The 15,823-nt window shown below is 37.7% G+C and overlaps 1 protein-coding gene across 2 annotated transcripts; it reads right to left on the reverse strand.

The window, feature by feature from the left end:
- Positions 1-8,192: 8,192 nt before the first annotated feature.
- On the reverse strand, positions 8,193-10,491 carry LOC104230645 (WRKY DNA-binding transcription factor 70-like). Of its 2 annotated transcripts, none has more exons than XR_011407408.1 (2): positions 10,073-10,491; positions 8,193-9,494 (listed from the first exon to the last, which is right to left on the reverse strand). XR_011407408.1 is itself a non-coding variant. In XM_009783508.2 (2 exons), the coding sequence occupies exons 1-2, from the start codon at positions 10,366-10,368 to the stop codon at positions 8,292-8,294; spliced, it is 741 nt and encodes a 246-aa protein (XP_009781810.1). In that variant the 5' UTR covers positions 10,369-10,484; the 3' UTR covers positions 8,193-8,291. The 2 variants fall into 2 exon arrangements, 1 of the variants encoding a protein (XP_009781810.1); XM_009783508.2 differs by having other exon boundaries at positions 8,193-8,736; positions 10,073-10,484.
- Positions 10,492-15,823: the final 5,332 nt, after the last annotated feature.

Below are 15,823 nucleotides of genomic sequence, written 5' to 3' on the forward strand. Positions count from 1 at the left end.
TAGCTCGGTCGCTGAGGAAATCTTGAATGTGCCCTTCGCCGATCAATCAGGCTACCTCTTCTCGAAGTTGTCTGCAATCCTCGGTCCTATGTCTGTGAGTGACATGATATTTGCATACCAAGTTGGGGCTCCTCTGTGAAGGATCTAACAATATGGGTTTTGGCTACCTAGTATCTTTGATTTTACCTATGGCCCATACGATGTCCGAGACATCGACGTTGAAGTTGTACTAAGACAACCGAGGTGCCTCTATCGGCGTAGTGTGCCTATCGAAACCGGATTTGCTCATGAGTCCGGGGGAACTTTAGCCTCGATCTGTCCTTCGATCGCCTTGAGGTGTATTACGCCTCGGGGCATTTCTTCGATCTTCTCCATACGGCTGGTATCTTTCCTTGTTTGGTCTCGACTCCCTTTTTGTAAACATTTGTTCCTTTGTTAATAGCCTGCTATGATATACTGAGCCCGAGGGGGCTCCTAATTGGTTGTCTTCGACCCTGATCTTCGATTGATACCTGACGTGCACATCCTCCTAGCTCACGGTGGGATATTCGATCAAATTTTGCTTTAGCTTCTTCGAAGCTATCGAGCTTCGTTCGTTGAAGCCCTAAGTGAAGGCCTACACTGCTCAGTCATCGAAGACCGGTGGTAATTCCATTCGCTCCATCTGGAAGCGAGATAAAAATTCCCTCAGCATCTCGTTCTCCCTTTGTTTGATCTTGAAGACGTCGGACTTCCTTGTAGCAAATTTGATAACACCGGCATGTGCCTTCACAAAAGAATCTGCCAACATGACAAACGAATCCATCGAGTTCGGGGGTAGGTTTTGATACCACATCATGGCCCCCTTCGACAGTGTTTCTCCAAATTTCTTCAGCAAGACGGATTCAATCTCGTCATCCTTTAAGTCATTCCCTTTTATAACACAAGTATAAGCGGTAATGTGGTCATTGGGGTCCGTGGTCCGTTATACTTTGGGATATCAGGCATTCTAAATTTTTTCGGGATGGGCTTCGGAGCTGCGCTTGATAGGAACGGTTTCTGTACGAAATAATTTGAATCTACACCTTTTAGAATCGGGGCTGCGTCCAGGATCTTATCGACCCTCGAGTTATAAGTCTCCACCTTTTTATCATTAGCCTCTATTTCTTTTCTCTTAACACGATTCTTTTAGTCAATTCCTGCACCATTATCATGATTGTGGGGTCAGTCCCCGAGCTGCTTTCATCGGGCCTTTCTAGCATTGGTTCGTGCTGCATGTTTACTGGCTTGACGGTGTTAGGGGTTCTACTCTGACTTTGAAGTTGAGCGATGTCGACTTGCTGAGCTTGAAGCATCTCGAATATCACTTGGAGACAGACTCCTCCTTCTTCCATTCCCTCGTGCTTCTTGGCCTCCAGCCAGGGCTTCCCTGCATCTATTTCTTACGGGGTCTGCACCTGCTTCCGTGTTTAGAGCATTGTAGGAGCTGATATCAACTGGCTCCACGTTTGGCACTCCCTCAGGGTTTACAGGTGGTACACCAAGCCCTATGCCATTGTTTTCTCCAAGTCCTTCACTATCATGAGCCGGTGCATTTTGTGTGCTAGACATATTTTGGCCTGAAATCAAAAAATCTTTGACAAGAAAAAGTGTGAAGAATAACGTGTGTTATCAGAAAACTAGCAACAAAACAATTACTATTATTTTTAACCCCACGGTGGGCGCCAAACTGTTTACCTTGAAAATGGTATTAACAATTATATTTGATTTTGTGGTTTTAAAAATATGTGATTTATTTCAATACTAGTTGTTAGGCAACAGATGCTAAGAGTAAGTGAAGATAATAAGATACGCAAACCAATACTATCGCAAGACTGGGCCTCGAGCTAGCTCGAAAAGGGGGGCCTCGAGGTCTAGTTAAGGCAGTTAGTAATGAACAATTGATGAAATAACAATGATATCGAAGGCCTCGAAGATAGCCTTTTGCAGTTAATAATGGAAAATAAATGAAGAACAATAAATGAACAAGTAATGAATCTGTAAAGTAATTGTTGATCATGTTTAGGCAAGAAAAACAGAGAATTTTCTATTGTATTCAATATTCAGGTCTGTTACAAAATGACAAGGGTCCCCTTTATATAGGTGGGGGGAATCCCAAAATAGTACATGTCTAATAATGACGAGGAAATGCTATTGGTACAGCTGTATAATGGCCTACTACGGATTTGTATTATTCTTGCCGACCTGGTCAACTCTAACCACGTGTCCTTGGGAGCTTTCTCGCCTTTCTATGACGATCATCGATTTGCACTGCTCCGAGATTGACCACAGCGAACCTTCGATATGCTCCCTCGAGGGACGCACCTCGAGGTCATACTTCAAATTCTGCTTCGAGCTTCTCAAGGTCGGGCATGGGGTGCCACAGTAGCCCCAAAGTTGGACTCCCCGATTTTGGCCGTATACACTCACCAAATTTGGTTGCACCATGGACGACACTAAAGACTTTCTTACTTACACATCTCTGCCATTTACAGTACAAACTGCTTTGGAAGAAGATCGGCTAGGAATGCTTTTTGTTAGACACATATTACCTACTACTAACTATGTCTTGCGTCAACCTGACACCTCTTTTTGTACAACTCATCTCAGGGGATTAGATAGTTCTACCTCCACCCTTTTTGTAACGACCTACCATGAGGTCATCCCCGTAGTTCTTCTACTCTAGAAGGCCACTATTGTCCTGTGCCTCGTTTAAACTTACCTCCTTGTACTATGCCACCGTAATCTTAATATAATTAGTTTCTTTTGGACCCAAAAAAAACTGTCGATATATTTGCAAATTAAAAAACGATACTCTCATCTAAGTTAACTCCATTGATTAAAGCATTAAATTCCCAGTAGAAACTTATTGTACCCACTTGAGACAAGCCACTCTAAGATCATGTTGTGTTAATGTAGCCCAATAAACGAAAATAATTTTTAAAAAATGGTTAATACAAATGTATCTCTTGAAAAGAAAGAGGAATAACAAGAGGGAGAGGAGACGAGAAGAAAATGACAGGTATGGAAAATAGAAGAGTCCAGGAGCACTGCATTGTCTCTCAAACTGATCATTAGTGCACAAGTAGCCTTCAGTTCTCTCTGCATAAAGCGCTGCAGTCCATTGTGTAAGTCAACTTGTCATAAGGGTTTGGATATTCCAGTTAAAGTTGGAGATTGGAAAAAGTTTGTGCAAGTTGACAATTATTTGGACATAGCTTTGATTTGAAAAGAAAATTATCAAAGTTAAAAATTTGTGAGCAAAAATTACAGTAATATTTTATTACGGACTACGAGCACAGGATAATTCCTTCTTTCCATACAAATTCATCATTTAAAGCTGGTTTTATCATTGGCTACAAATAATACTCCAAAGCAGCTTTCGAAAGGAAGTGTAACTATAGCCAATTACACTGAAATATATCCAGAAGATTGTGTTGAGTTATATGTGTTTTGATAATTCAGAAAATGTGCAATGCAAAAATTATCCTGGGCTCATACGGCCAAAACTCGAGTCTAAGGTCAAATCTTGTTGACCCATAATTTCACAAGTCCAATTATGTGATTAATTTCCAAATCATAGTCCAAATCCGTGTTTAAACCTCCCAAAATATTCTCTCTTAAGTTGTAGAGCAAAATCGTAAATTTCAGTCTTTAATTCTATGTTTTAAGTATATAGAATTCAATGGGGAATCAAAATATACAATCAAAATCAAGTAATAATTACTTACCCTCAAGTTTGGAGCGAAAATCTTCTAAAAATTGCCTCCTCCAAAATGGTAAAAATGAGCTAAATCCCGAAATCTGGATATTAAAATACCCCTGGGCCGAATTACTTAATTTCGATCGAGACAGCCCCCCCCCCCCCCCTCCTCAATCGTGATCCACTATCTTCCCCAAGCTACGCGCGTGATTGCGTCCCTCTGCATGCGAATGCGAATGGAAAAGCCCCTGGCCTACAGAAGCTTTCTATGCGACCATGAAAGAGTCCCCGCGACCGTGATGCACCATCCGCCAAAGCTACACGATCACAAACCACTCCACACAATGGCCAAGCATAAACTTCCCAAGTCCACTCTTCTTCTATGCGATCACGATGCGATGCTTTACATCAGAAAACCAGTAATCCTAACTCAATTCGAAATGCTCCTAAACCATCTTAAAATTCACCCGAGCCCTCGGAACCCTATCCAATCATCCTAAAAAGTCCATATACTCTATAAAAATTTATCTAAAGCCTCAAAATACTAAAAATAATTTCAATACCAAGAATCAAGCATCAAATCAAAAATCTCGAACTTTCTTTAGTTCAAAATTTTAACTTTCGATTAGAAGCATTGAAAGATACCCGGACCAAATATACGTACAAGTCTAGAATTATCATACAAACTTATTGAAACCTTCAAAACACCAAATCTGGGTCGTTTTATCCAAAATGTTGATATTGTTCAACTCTTCTAACCTTAAGCTTCAACTTAGGAACTAGGTGTTCCAAATCACTCCCGGACCTCTCGAAAACCAAACCACCCATCCCGATATCAAGATAATCTACGTGAGATATTACATAACTCGAATAGGGCTTTAGAACTCAAAATGACTAGTCAGATTGTTATATATATAGGAGTGAGGCTGGACGAACTGTTCTCCAATTTTAGCTTCAAAACCTAAAATGTCACTATCTTAAGGAATATAAAGACTCCTTTATGCGTTTTTCCTTTTCATGCAGGTATTTCATAATTGAAATCTCTGTTAATCGCAAATCCCTTCAGCTAATATATTCCTTGTAGATTACGAACAAAACCTTTAAGGAATCTGACTATTAACAGAAATTGGTTTTTCCCACTCAATTCTTCTTGCATGGAAACAACTTTCAGCTTTTGATCAATGGACTTTAAGAGACTTGGTTTTTTCACAATCATTTGTTAATTATCAAAATGAATTAAACGCAGTACAATAAACTATTTCTTTCCTGATTCATCAATCTTCTTATTAAAAGACTCATATGAGTCTTCAATGTCGAAATATGTTTAGCCACTATATTATTCAGGTCAACAGCCACAAACTGGACAATTGGGGTGAGCGTTGTCCCTCGTCACCCAACCTGAATTCTTGGTCATCATATCAAGCAGAATTTTGCACTCAGTGAACGATTTGCTTAAAAATGCTCTATCCGCTGAAGCATCCACATTCGTTTTCAAACTGTGAGCTGACTCCATAAAAATTCTCTGACCCAACATCTAATCTATAATGCTATGTGGATTCTTCACGAAAATACCCTTGAATCTTTCTTATGTCTCTTGTAAGGCCTCTATTAGCTATCGCCTGAATTGTTGGATCTCATCAATCTGCTTTGTCATATTGCTCGGTGGAAAGAACATGTTCAAGAACTGCTTGGCTTATTTATCCCAAGTAGTGAAGGAATTAGTGGGGAGTGAATTCAGCCAAGTTTGTGCATCCTCTGTCACTAAGAATGGAAACAAGAGTATCCTAATCGCCTCAGGTGTCATATTCGGTTTTTCAATGTGTAACCAAGAGAATAGCCTCTTATTTTACAAAACATGTAGCATATTCTTTGTGGTCTGAAAACTCTTAGCTTGGACCTCTATAACAACAATTATTTTTGCCAGATTATCCGCAATGAGTTGCGCCCAACCATAAAGCCAAGCTTTCGGCACAAGATAGTAACACAACTTGGTTACGAATTTGAGGATTTGGTGGATTGTTTCATTGTTCCCGTTATTGTTGTTATCCCTTTTATCACCCATAATTATCTCACTTTGTTAGAGATAAAGTTAAATCTCTATAAGTTAGGATAGAAATCTCTATTAGTTAGGATAGCTATGTTCTGTTCGCTATATTTTAGGATATATGATTGTTCTATTAGTTACCTTATCTCCCTAGTCTTCTATAGTGTGTTGTAGACTGTTGTATATATATTCAACAATGTACTCAATAGAAAATCATCGAATTCTCTCAACATCATATCTCATAACATGGTACGAGAGCCTACCATGGCATCAACTTCTCAACTTTCAGATTCCACCACCTCTACTGCAATAACCTTAACCAGTCCAAGTCTTTTTGCTTCTTTACCTCATGCTCAACTCTCTTTTTCAATAAAACTCAAACCAACAAACTATTTGACTTGGAAAACTCAGTTTGTTCCTATCATTAAATGCTATAATCTTTTCAATCATATCAATGGTACACCAGTGCCTCCCTCTATCATCATCAATGCCACAACAAATCAGTCAGAACCAAATTCTGATTATCTAAAGTGGTTACAAGAAGACCAACTCTTACTGAGTTGGATCTTATCATCATTAACCGAGGTAATTTTTCCTTATGTGACTGGTTTAGATACTGCCTTTGAAGCTTGGGAAGATCTCTCAAATGCATTTGGTATAAGCAACAGCGCTAGAAGAGTCCAATTGCACAGCACCTTGCAAAACATGACTCTTGGTGACAAACCAATGGCTCAATTTCTACGCGAAGCTAAAGCTATCGCTGACGAGCTTGCTGCTGCTGGAACACCAGTATCTCCTGATGAATTCAATGCCACCATCTTCCGATTACTTCTTTCTGATTATCATCCTGTCATTGCGACACTATCTGCAGAAAAATCACATGTATCATTTTCTGATCTTTCTGGTAGACTTATGGCTCATGAGATCCTATTGCAAAACTCTCGCATATCGATCTCTGTTGTTGCCAATGTTGCTCGACAACACACTTCATCTGCTCGCCAATTCCACCAAAGCTCCCAGAAAAATAATGGTAACAGAAATAATGGTGCTTCCTCTAAAGGAAATAAGAAGTGGTTTCCTAATAAAGATCAAAACGGCTCAAGTATAACCAAATGTATTCAATAATTGATACAACAACCGGTTCCATCAAACTCTAGAGTAGGAATTTAACTACTCATAATAGTATTTAAAATACAATATTAAATTCATAACCAACAAGAGGAATAAGAAGAAGAACAAAAGCTTGTTGCCTGAATCTACTCGTCTTTGCTCCATGCACGTTCTTGCCTCTAAAAGTAGTGTCTAACCCTCAAAAAGTTATTCTTGGACGTATTTATAGTAATTAGGGCTTGTATGAGACAGACTAAGCCAATCAAACCTCCGACAGGAAATCTATCACTGATCCTACTTAATAAATGGATTAGTGATTGATTATCAAAAAAATTCCGTTAGCTATTAATGATTTACCGATTGATTAACGGCGAACTTCGAAGCTAATTCTAGTTTTTTAGTAGTAGGAGAACTAGGACACTCGTCCATAGTCCTCGTGCCGGCGAGAAGGGGCAGACGAGCTGCCTCAGGTCTCGCAATGGGAGCTCGCGATTGCTTCCTTCACTGCCTCCTGCTGGAGGCAGAGACCTATTGGAGTCCAAGCCCTCTCGCGACGGGAGCAGGGTTGATTTAGCTCTTCACCCACTTTTGCTCCAATTCTTTTTTTTTTCCGTAAGTTTTGTCAAATTCATTCCCTACAAACATAAAGTGCATAGTAAGCAGGAAACACATCAAACACCATGCAACCTATGATACCTAAGCACACAATATGGGGCAAAACACCGCTCAACTGGTACAATTCAAGCTGTATATCACAGGGGCAGCTGAAGCTAACGAGTTCGGAAAAACTTAATAATTGTGGTTTATATTTTTTATTTATGTCAAAAATTTATTTAATGTGAATAAATAATTTATTCTAAACCTTGTAAATTATCTTTTTTTGAATTCAGAAATAATAAATTCAAAATCCTCACTCCGCCCCGAATCATTTTCCCTGAACTCCTACTACTTCTATCTCCCTAGTTCATTATTTCTTTTTATAAATGAAGCAATTTTCCACTATAAAAGTTAATTACTAGACCTCCTAGTCTCCGACAAAACTAGATGCGATCAAGCCTAGTTACTATAAGAAAGGGAGAGGGAAGGCCAGAGACCATTTCGTACAACGTTGGGCCCATAGTTTATTTCAGGTACAACGCATTTTGGTTCTAAATATCAATGAAGATAAAGTCCTATGCAGCACGCAACTAGTTTTGTCGGAGAGCTACGTACTGATATGCAACTTGCTAATGCTTAATTACTCCTTTCCTTTACATGTATTTCAAATTACTCCTAATTACTTATATTTAGTAAATTATTCATTAAAAAAAGACAATGAAAATGGAAGGGATTATGAATTTTCATTTCAATTGAAAGAAACAAAGGGACAGATTTCATCTGTTCATTACAACGCTAATTACAAGCCATTAGGAACGATCAAGAAAACTCTGTGACGGCGGCAAAGTGAAAATCACCGAATATGCCGTCTATATACAAACCAGGTAAGCTGGTAGAAATATCATCAGCTGCCATTATAGCAGGAACAGAAGGAGAAGACACCATGAAATCCTTCCAAATATTAGAATCAGTTTGTTCCTTTGACTCTTCATCTTCTTCTTTCGTTGTGGGATTATCAGACGAAGGGGGCTGATCTTTTTTACAAGGAACATTTGGATTTGTTTCAAAAGGAGGGTATTCACGCATGACGACGCTAGATTCTGGAGTAATCGTAATCTGACGCTGTGGCTCCTTTTGTGAACGTTTGCAAATGTGATGGCCAAAATATGTGGTTTGGTAAATTATTGGGTCCTCTTTGATTCTTTGAATTCGTTTAGTGGCTTGGCATTCTTGATCATACTTGTAAGTGCACCGATAGTAGCACCTACAAACAACAATATACAGCAGTATACTTCAATTTAATCCTAATTGTCAGTCTCCAACAGCTTTATAAATATTCACTATTCAAGTTGCTGCCAATTACGTCCTTCTCACTAAAATATTATAAATATTTATTTCTCTAGCACCAGAATGGTTTTCAACATTTTCTAGTGGCAGCGAGAGTAGCACCAGTCGTTACAATAAAGGGTACCACGCAAAACTTGGTAAAATTAAAATTCCTTGGATTGACATTTATTAGGAGATATAAAATACACCATCCATTTCAATGTAGATAACTTGGTAAAAACCATGATATTAATCCGTTCCAAAAAGAGTGACACATTTCTATATTTAGAAATAATTTAACTTTAAGATTTTTATTTTACTTACTTTACTCTTAATGCGAAGGTTTTATTGCCACATAAATATCGCAGTTTTTTCTAAAATCCTCACTTTCTTCAATTTGATTCATCAAACAATCGCTAAATTCAAGGTTGGAATTAATAAATATGGAATATTGCTGGAAGAAAAAAAGAAGGCTTTTAACTCCAATGAGAGTGTTCTTCCTTTCGGTGAAAAAAATTACCACTATAATTTACTGTAAAAGTGGGCATATTGTCATAGGTACGATACGAGAAACAAGAAAAGTTTGTATACCTTGGGTATTTTGAATTAAGTATAACCTTATGTCCGTATTTCCTCCACTCATATTCATCTTCCTTTTTTGCAGACTCTCTCATCATCCACGACTCTTAGTTCTTTCTGCATTGAGAAAAAAAACTAATTCTTCAATTTGCAAAACTAATCTTTATTCAGGATAAAAAAGTACGAGTATTATTTGATATTACAAGTAGTTTGTGATTATCTATCTACTTCAGAACATAAATAAATAAGTACCGTTACTAGATATTTAGTTGAGAGTGAGATTATTATATGCATCAAGGTTCAAAATATGTCCATCTTACGCGTGTGAAATTTTCTTACAAATTATTTAATCTTTTTTATTCGGATAATCAGTTTAGATTAATTATAAAAATGTCATAGGGTGGTATATGTCAATTTAACCTGATACTACACTAAATATTAATTATTCCATTTGCTCTACTTTATGACACAGTTAAAGAGTCAAAGGAATTTGTGCCTACTGTGATTTTTTCATATGCTTTTTTAATATTGTGACTTTATAAGTTTCTAAATATGTAACTTAATTTTATTTTAGACAACCGGAAGATACTATATCCGAGGTCATGCTGAAAATTAAATAATTGACTCTCGTGCTCCGAATAGTATATAGTGTTATTAAGTAGAGAGTTAAACTCATTAAATTATACTACTATCACCTTCTCCAGTAGCAACGTCCACTCTGGTTCTTTTCCACTTGCAGCTTGTCCTTCTTCCTGAACTCGCTGCCAAAATCCTTGGACCCTTTGGAGCGGGGAAAAGCTGTGAGTTCCGAAAGAGCATCAGTAAAAGAGGCCCAAATTTTGAGAATAAGGTCATGAGCTGAGTCTGCTTGATGATCTCCAGCAAGAGGTTGTTGAAGTAGAGTTTGAAGTTGGACTACAAATTCTTTGCCTTGTATAAGCTCTTTGATCAATCTTTTTCGAGCTGTACGTGGACTTTCGAAGTTCTCCATCTTGCTTAATTAGTTGAGTTGGTTTGGATAAGATCTGATAAATTGGGAAGGGAGTTGATTTTGTTTTGGGGAGGAATGTTTCCTTTTATATGAGTGGTTGAAGGAAGGAGAAAGGCAAATCAAAAGAAGCATATAGGAAGCAAAATAAACTAAAAATAAAATTAGGATTTTTTTTTTTTTGTAAAAATATCTAATAGTACTAGATTTTGATGTCAAAAGTGTGACATATGAGCATGACGCAATGTTATTTTTCATTTTTTTTCCTCGTTAGGTTTTGTCTATTTTGGATAGTGTAGTGAAAGTACGGGGGGTTGTAGCGCTTATTAATTTTATGAATGCTAGTCGACTAGCTTATTAGTTAGTCGATTAAACTTTAGGGGAAGAGTATAGTCAGATAACAAGTGCAGAATTAAAAATAAAGAGAAATAAATGACGCATCTATATTTTTATACTTATTTGAATTTAATGTGAATCCTGCTCCAGTTTCTTTGAATTGCATGAGGGTTCTTTTTTTTATGCTCCCTGTGGTTTTTGAGAACACCTTATTTATGTGTTCCCTACGCCTCTGGATACTTTTTGAATGTTTCACCAATAATATTTTAACTCTGAATACTTTTTAAATGTTTCACCAATGATTCTCTCTCTCTTCTCTCCTTCTATTACACAGTAAATCAGACTGAACTCTAATATTTTCTAAGAGTAGAATAAAGAGCTTGAGGTTGGTTAGATAAAAGTAATATATTATCTTCGAATATATATTATCTGAGTAGTGAACAGTTTGGGATCTTTGATTGGCATCGATCTTGAGAGATTAGTAACCCAAAGGAATCGATCTTTAGAATAATCTTTCTTGATGTTTCTTTCCAAGAATGAGTATGGAAACTTTTTATTACAGAATCTCCTCCTTCATGTACTGCATCGAATTCTGATTGCTTCGCTTTTATATAATTGCTTGATTGAGTCGTCCTTAGGAGTGCGACTTTTCTGGCCTGAGTTGATTCTTCACGACCCCAATTTTCATCCGTAGGATATCGTGATGGCATATAGTCTCTACGACTAAGTAAGTCTAACATTTGATAACAACTTAACAGATATAATTAAGTAATACTAAAAACTGGTATGATAAACTCATATAAACTTCCGAAAAATAGAATCTTACCAACAATCCCCAAGAACGGCTGAACAAAGTAATAAGCTCTACTGAGTAAGCTAAAGTGTCTAGTACATCACTGTCTGAATGAAAAATACAACAGTAGTAAAGGTAAAGGAAGGTGACTTCAAGCTTTGCGGACGTGGAGTAGGTATACATTGAAGTCTCCAACGCAGTAACTCAAATCAACTCTAGCGTCCGGCACGGGTAGACATACCTGGATCTATACAAAATTATGTAGAAGTGTAGTATGAGTACACCACAATGGTACCCAGTAAGTATCAAGTCTAACCTCGGGTAGAGTAGTGACGAGGCCATTACAAGACACCTACTAGGATATAAATAAACAGAATGAAATCATAAGAACGAATAATAATAGAAAGCAGAGAAATAACTGATACGAACAAGATGATAGCATAAACTAATACTAGAAACCAAACATGGAAATAACATACAGAGGCAACTAAAGAGAACTAAAATGATCATATACGGACAACAACTGTTAGAACAAGGAAGAAAAAAATAACAAGAAACATTCCCACCAAAACTCTTTGCAACATGAAATAGATAATAAGAATCACAGCGAGGTACCGCCTCGTGTACAATAAATCACCACCGAGGTACCGCCTCGTATAAATCAAGTATCACAACCGAGGTACCACCTCATATTTATATTTCTCAATTTCAATCACAATCTTAACTTATACCACCGCGTGAGCCTTATGTTTGAAATAGGATTTGAAAATAGTTTTTTTCCGAAATAGCTACATGCACTTTAGTCCACCCTATGACGCCGCGTGGCTTCACGTATTTCCCTACAATCAACATGCACATAAGTCACACCTTATACTGTCGCATGCACGTTAACCCCAAGCCTTATACCGACACATGCATATCAATATGATATTACAATAACAAATCGCACCGCAAGTGCCCATATATCACAACTTGCCAACAATAAAAAATATTGATATTTTCACAACAATAGCCCACAAGTCGACAACAACGTGTACAAGACTATCATCAACAACAATGAATGTAAAATGCGCAACAAGGAAGATGTTTCAACAATAATAATTTCGTCTCAATGTGATAACGTCTTTGACAACTTCAACACCAATAACTCAACAATGAGAGATAATGTATAACCACATTATTAAATAAGGATAACTAACAAGGGAAGAGATAATGTATAACAATGGCTTCAAATAATGGAAATCAACAAGGAAAGAGATAACATGAACAATAACTTCAAGTAATGACAATAATATTGGAAGAGATAACACGAACAATAACTTCAAATAATGATAATCAACAATGGAAGAGATAACATGTAACAGTAATAGAGGCAACAACTTCAACTAAAGCTTGAGAGCATTTATTAATTAGGATGTAGAACAAGTGTTAACGAAATCATTTAATGCATGTAAGGATAGACTAGCTCAAATAGGAATAGATTGACTATGAAAATTTGGAACATGATACTACAATTCAATTAAATAATGGAAAGACTCTAAGTAGTCTAAATCGGTTTCCATATACAGCCCATGTACCCACTCGTCACATTGTGTACAGGGCTTTTACATAGCACAAATGAATCAATCAATACCAATCCTAAGGGGTAGTTCCCCCATGCAAAGTTAGGCAAGACACTTACCTCAACTAGGCCAATTTAACACTCGAAAATAGCTTTTTCCTTAAAATTCGTCTCCCACGACTCAAATCTAACAAAAATTGACTTAATATCATCAAACAATGCTACAAAAATCAATTGCAATAGATAAAACTAAGATCTTTACACTTTTCCTAAAAATTCAACAAAATTAAACCTGGGGCCCGCCAGGTCAAAATTCGGGTCCAATGGTAGATTCCTACTTGTCATGACCCCACGAGTTCATATATGTGATTAGTTTCAAAATCCGAGTCCAAATCGACTCTCAAAATTCAATTTCTTTCTTTTCAAAAACATGACAAAGTTTCACAAAGTTTCACAAAGTTTCACTTTGATTCACATGATTTTAATGTTAAAATCTACAATATGTTGATGGAAAATGATTAAAAATAGATTAAAATCACTGACCCAAGGTTTGTAGGTGAAAATCCCCTCTCCAAATCGCCTCCTACTAAGTCTAGGATTCAAAAATGTTAGAATGAGAGATGAAATCCCCACTTCCAGCCCTTTTGATCAGCTACAGATGTCGCAATTGCGACACAGGTTCACAATTACGTGGGTATTTCACGCAAATGCAGACAGTGTCAGTCCTATGAGAAGGTAGCAATTGCAACTCTAGCTTCACATTTGCGAAGCGTGTCCCCATGCAAATGCGATTTTCTTGTTGCAAATGCGAACTACCCTCTACCTGAAGCTACTTCTCAATTGGGAGTTAGGTATCGCAATTGCGATACTTGAGACCCCCCTGCTAAGCTCGCAATTATGAACCTGGTGTTCGAAAATGCGACACTAGAGGCTGTTGGACACCACATTTCTAGTTTTCAATCCAAAACACTCTGATACATGTCCGAAACTCACCCGATCCCTCAGAACTAAACATCCATACAAGTCTAAAAATATTATACGAACTCGCTCAACGATCAAAATACAATAATAACATCCAAAACTACAAATCGAACACTAAATGCATGAATTTCAAAGTAAAGTTCAAGAATTTCTAAAATTACCACTAAACATCTGAATCCAATCAAATCAACTCCAAACGACACCAAATTTTGCAGGCAAGTTCTAAATACCATAAAGGACCTATTCTAAGTCCCAAAATCAAATTTCGAGCTCGATAGCTAAATGTCAACCTATGGTCAAACCTTTTAATTCAAATTGCCAATTTTTCAGCAAATCAACATAAATCAACCTACAGACTTCTAAAATCAATTCCGGGTATACGACCAAGTCTAAAATCACGACATGAAGCTATCAAAGACATAAAAATAGAGTTTGTGGTAATTTTCACAAAATTCAAAGTTTGGTTAACACTTTATAATTTAAATTTCTAAGTTAAAATCCAAGGGTCCAAATCAATCCCAAGCTTTCCGGAACAAAACTAACCAACCCGACAAGTCATAAATCTATAAATACACATGTGTGAAGCATGAAAAGTGGAAATAAGGCGCAATTACACAAAACAACCGATCGGGTCATTACATTCTCCCCCTCTTAAAATAAATGTTCGTCCTTGAACGTACATAAGGGACATACCTAAAGTGGTGAATAGATGAGGATAACGACTCCGTATGTCATGCTCGATCTCACAGGTCGCCTCCTTGACTGGATGACCCCTCCATTGGACCTTCATTGAAGCAATATTCTTTGATCTCAACTTTCGTACCTATCTGTGCAAGATAGTCACAGGCTTCTAAATATAAGTCAAATCCTCATCCAATTGGATTGTGCTGAAGTCTAGAACATGAGACGGATCACCATAATACTTATGGAGCATAGAAACATGGAACACCGGATGAACCGCAAATAAACTAGGTGGCAACTGTAGAAACCCGGAGTAAGACTCGCTCTCAAACCATACGTGCAACAGCGCGAACCTTCCGATCTGCATAACTTTTCCATTTAGATTGGGCTGTACGAAGTTGATCCTAGATCTTATTGACATTCTCTAAGGCATCTCGAACCAAATTTGTGCCTAATAACTTAGCCTCTCCCAGCTCAAACCACGCAACTGGAGAACAACACCGTCTCCCATATAGGGCCTCATAAGGAGCCATCTAAATACTCGATTGGTAGTTGTTGTTGTAGGCAAACTTCGCAAGCAGCAAGAACTGATCCCAAGAGCCCCCAAAATCCATAGCGTAGGCACGAAGCATATCCTACAATATCTGAATAGTACGCTCGGACTATCCGTCCGTCTAAGGGTAAAATGTTGAACTCAACTAAACTAGTATGCCTAGCTCACACTGTATAAATCTCCAGAAATGCAAGGCAAATTGCATACCCAGATCAGAGATGATGGATATCGGTACACCATGAAGTTGGACAATCTCGTGGATATAAACCCGAGCAATCTGCTCTGAAGAATAGGTAGTCACTATCGAGATGAAATGAGCCTACTTGGTCAACCTGTCCACAATCACTCATACCGTGTCAAATTTCTTCTGAATCTGTGGGAGCCCAACAACAAAGTCCATGGGGACATGCTTTCATTTCCACTCGAGAACCTGAAGTTGCTGAACCAAACCACCCAGCCGCTGAAGCTCACACTTCACCTGCTGACAATTTAGGCACCGAGCTACATACTCCACTATGTTTTTCTTCATTCTCCTCCAGTAATAGTTCTGCTT

The sequence above is a fragment of the Nicotiana sylvestris genome, chromosome 5 (assembly GCF_000393655.2).
Source record: "Nicotiana sylvestris chromosome 5, ASM39365v2, whole genome shotgun sequence".
NCBI classification, from domain to species: Eukaryota; Viridiplantae; Streptophyta; class Magnoliopsida; order Solanales; family Solanaceae; genus Nicotiana; species Nicotiana sylvestris.

Bases quoted from the DNA above. Each gene is read 5' to 3' on its own strand.
- LOC104230645 (XM_009783508.2), bottom strand. From the start codon at position 10,368: ATGGAGAACTTCGAAAGTCCACGTACAGCTCGAAAAAGATTGATCAAA. The intron at 8,737-10,072 runs GTGATAGTAGTA...TGTTGTTTGTAG, and splicing joins GGACGTTGCTACTGGAGAAG to GTGCTACTATCGGTGCACTT.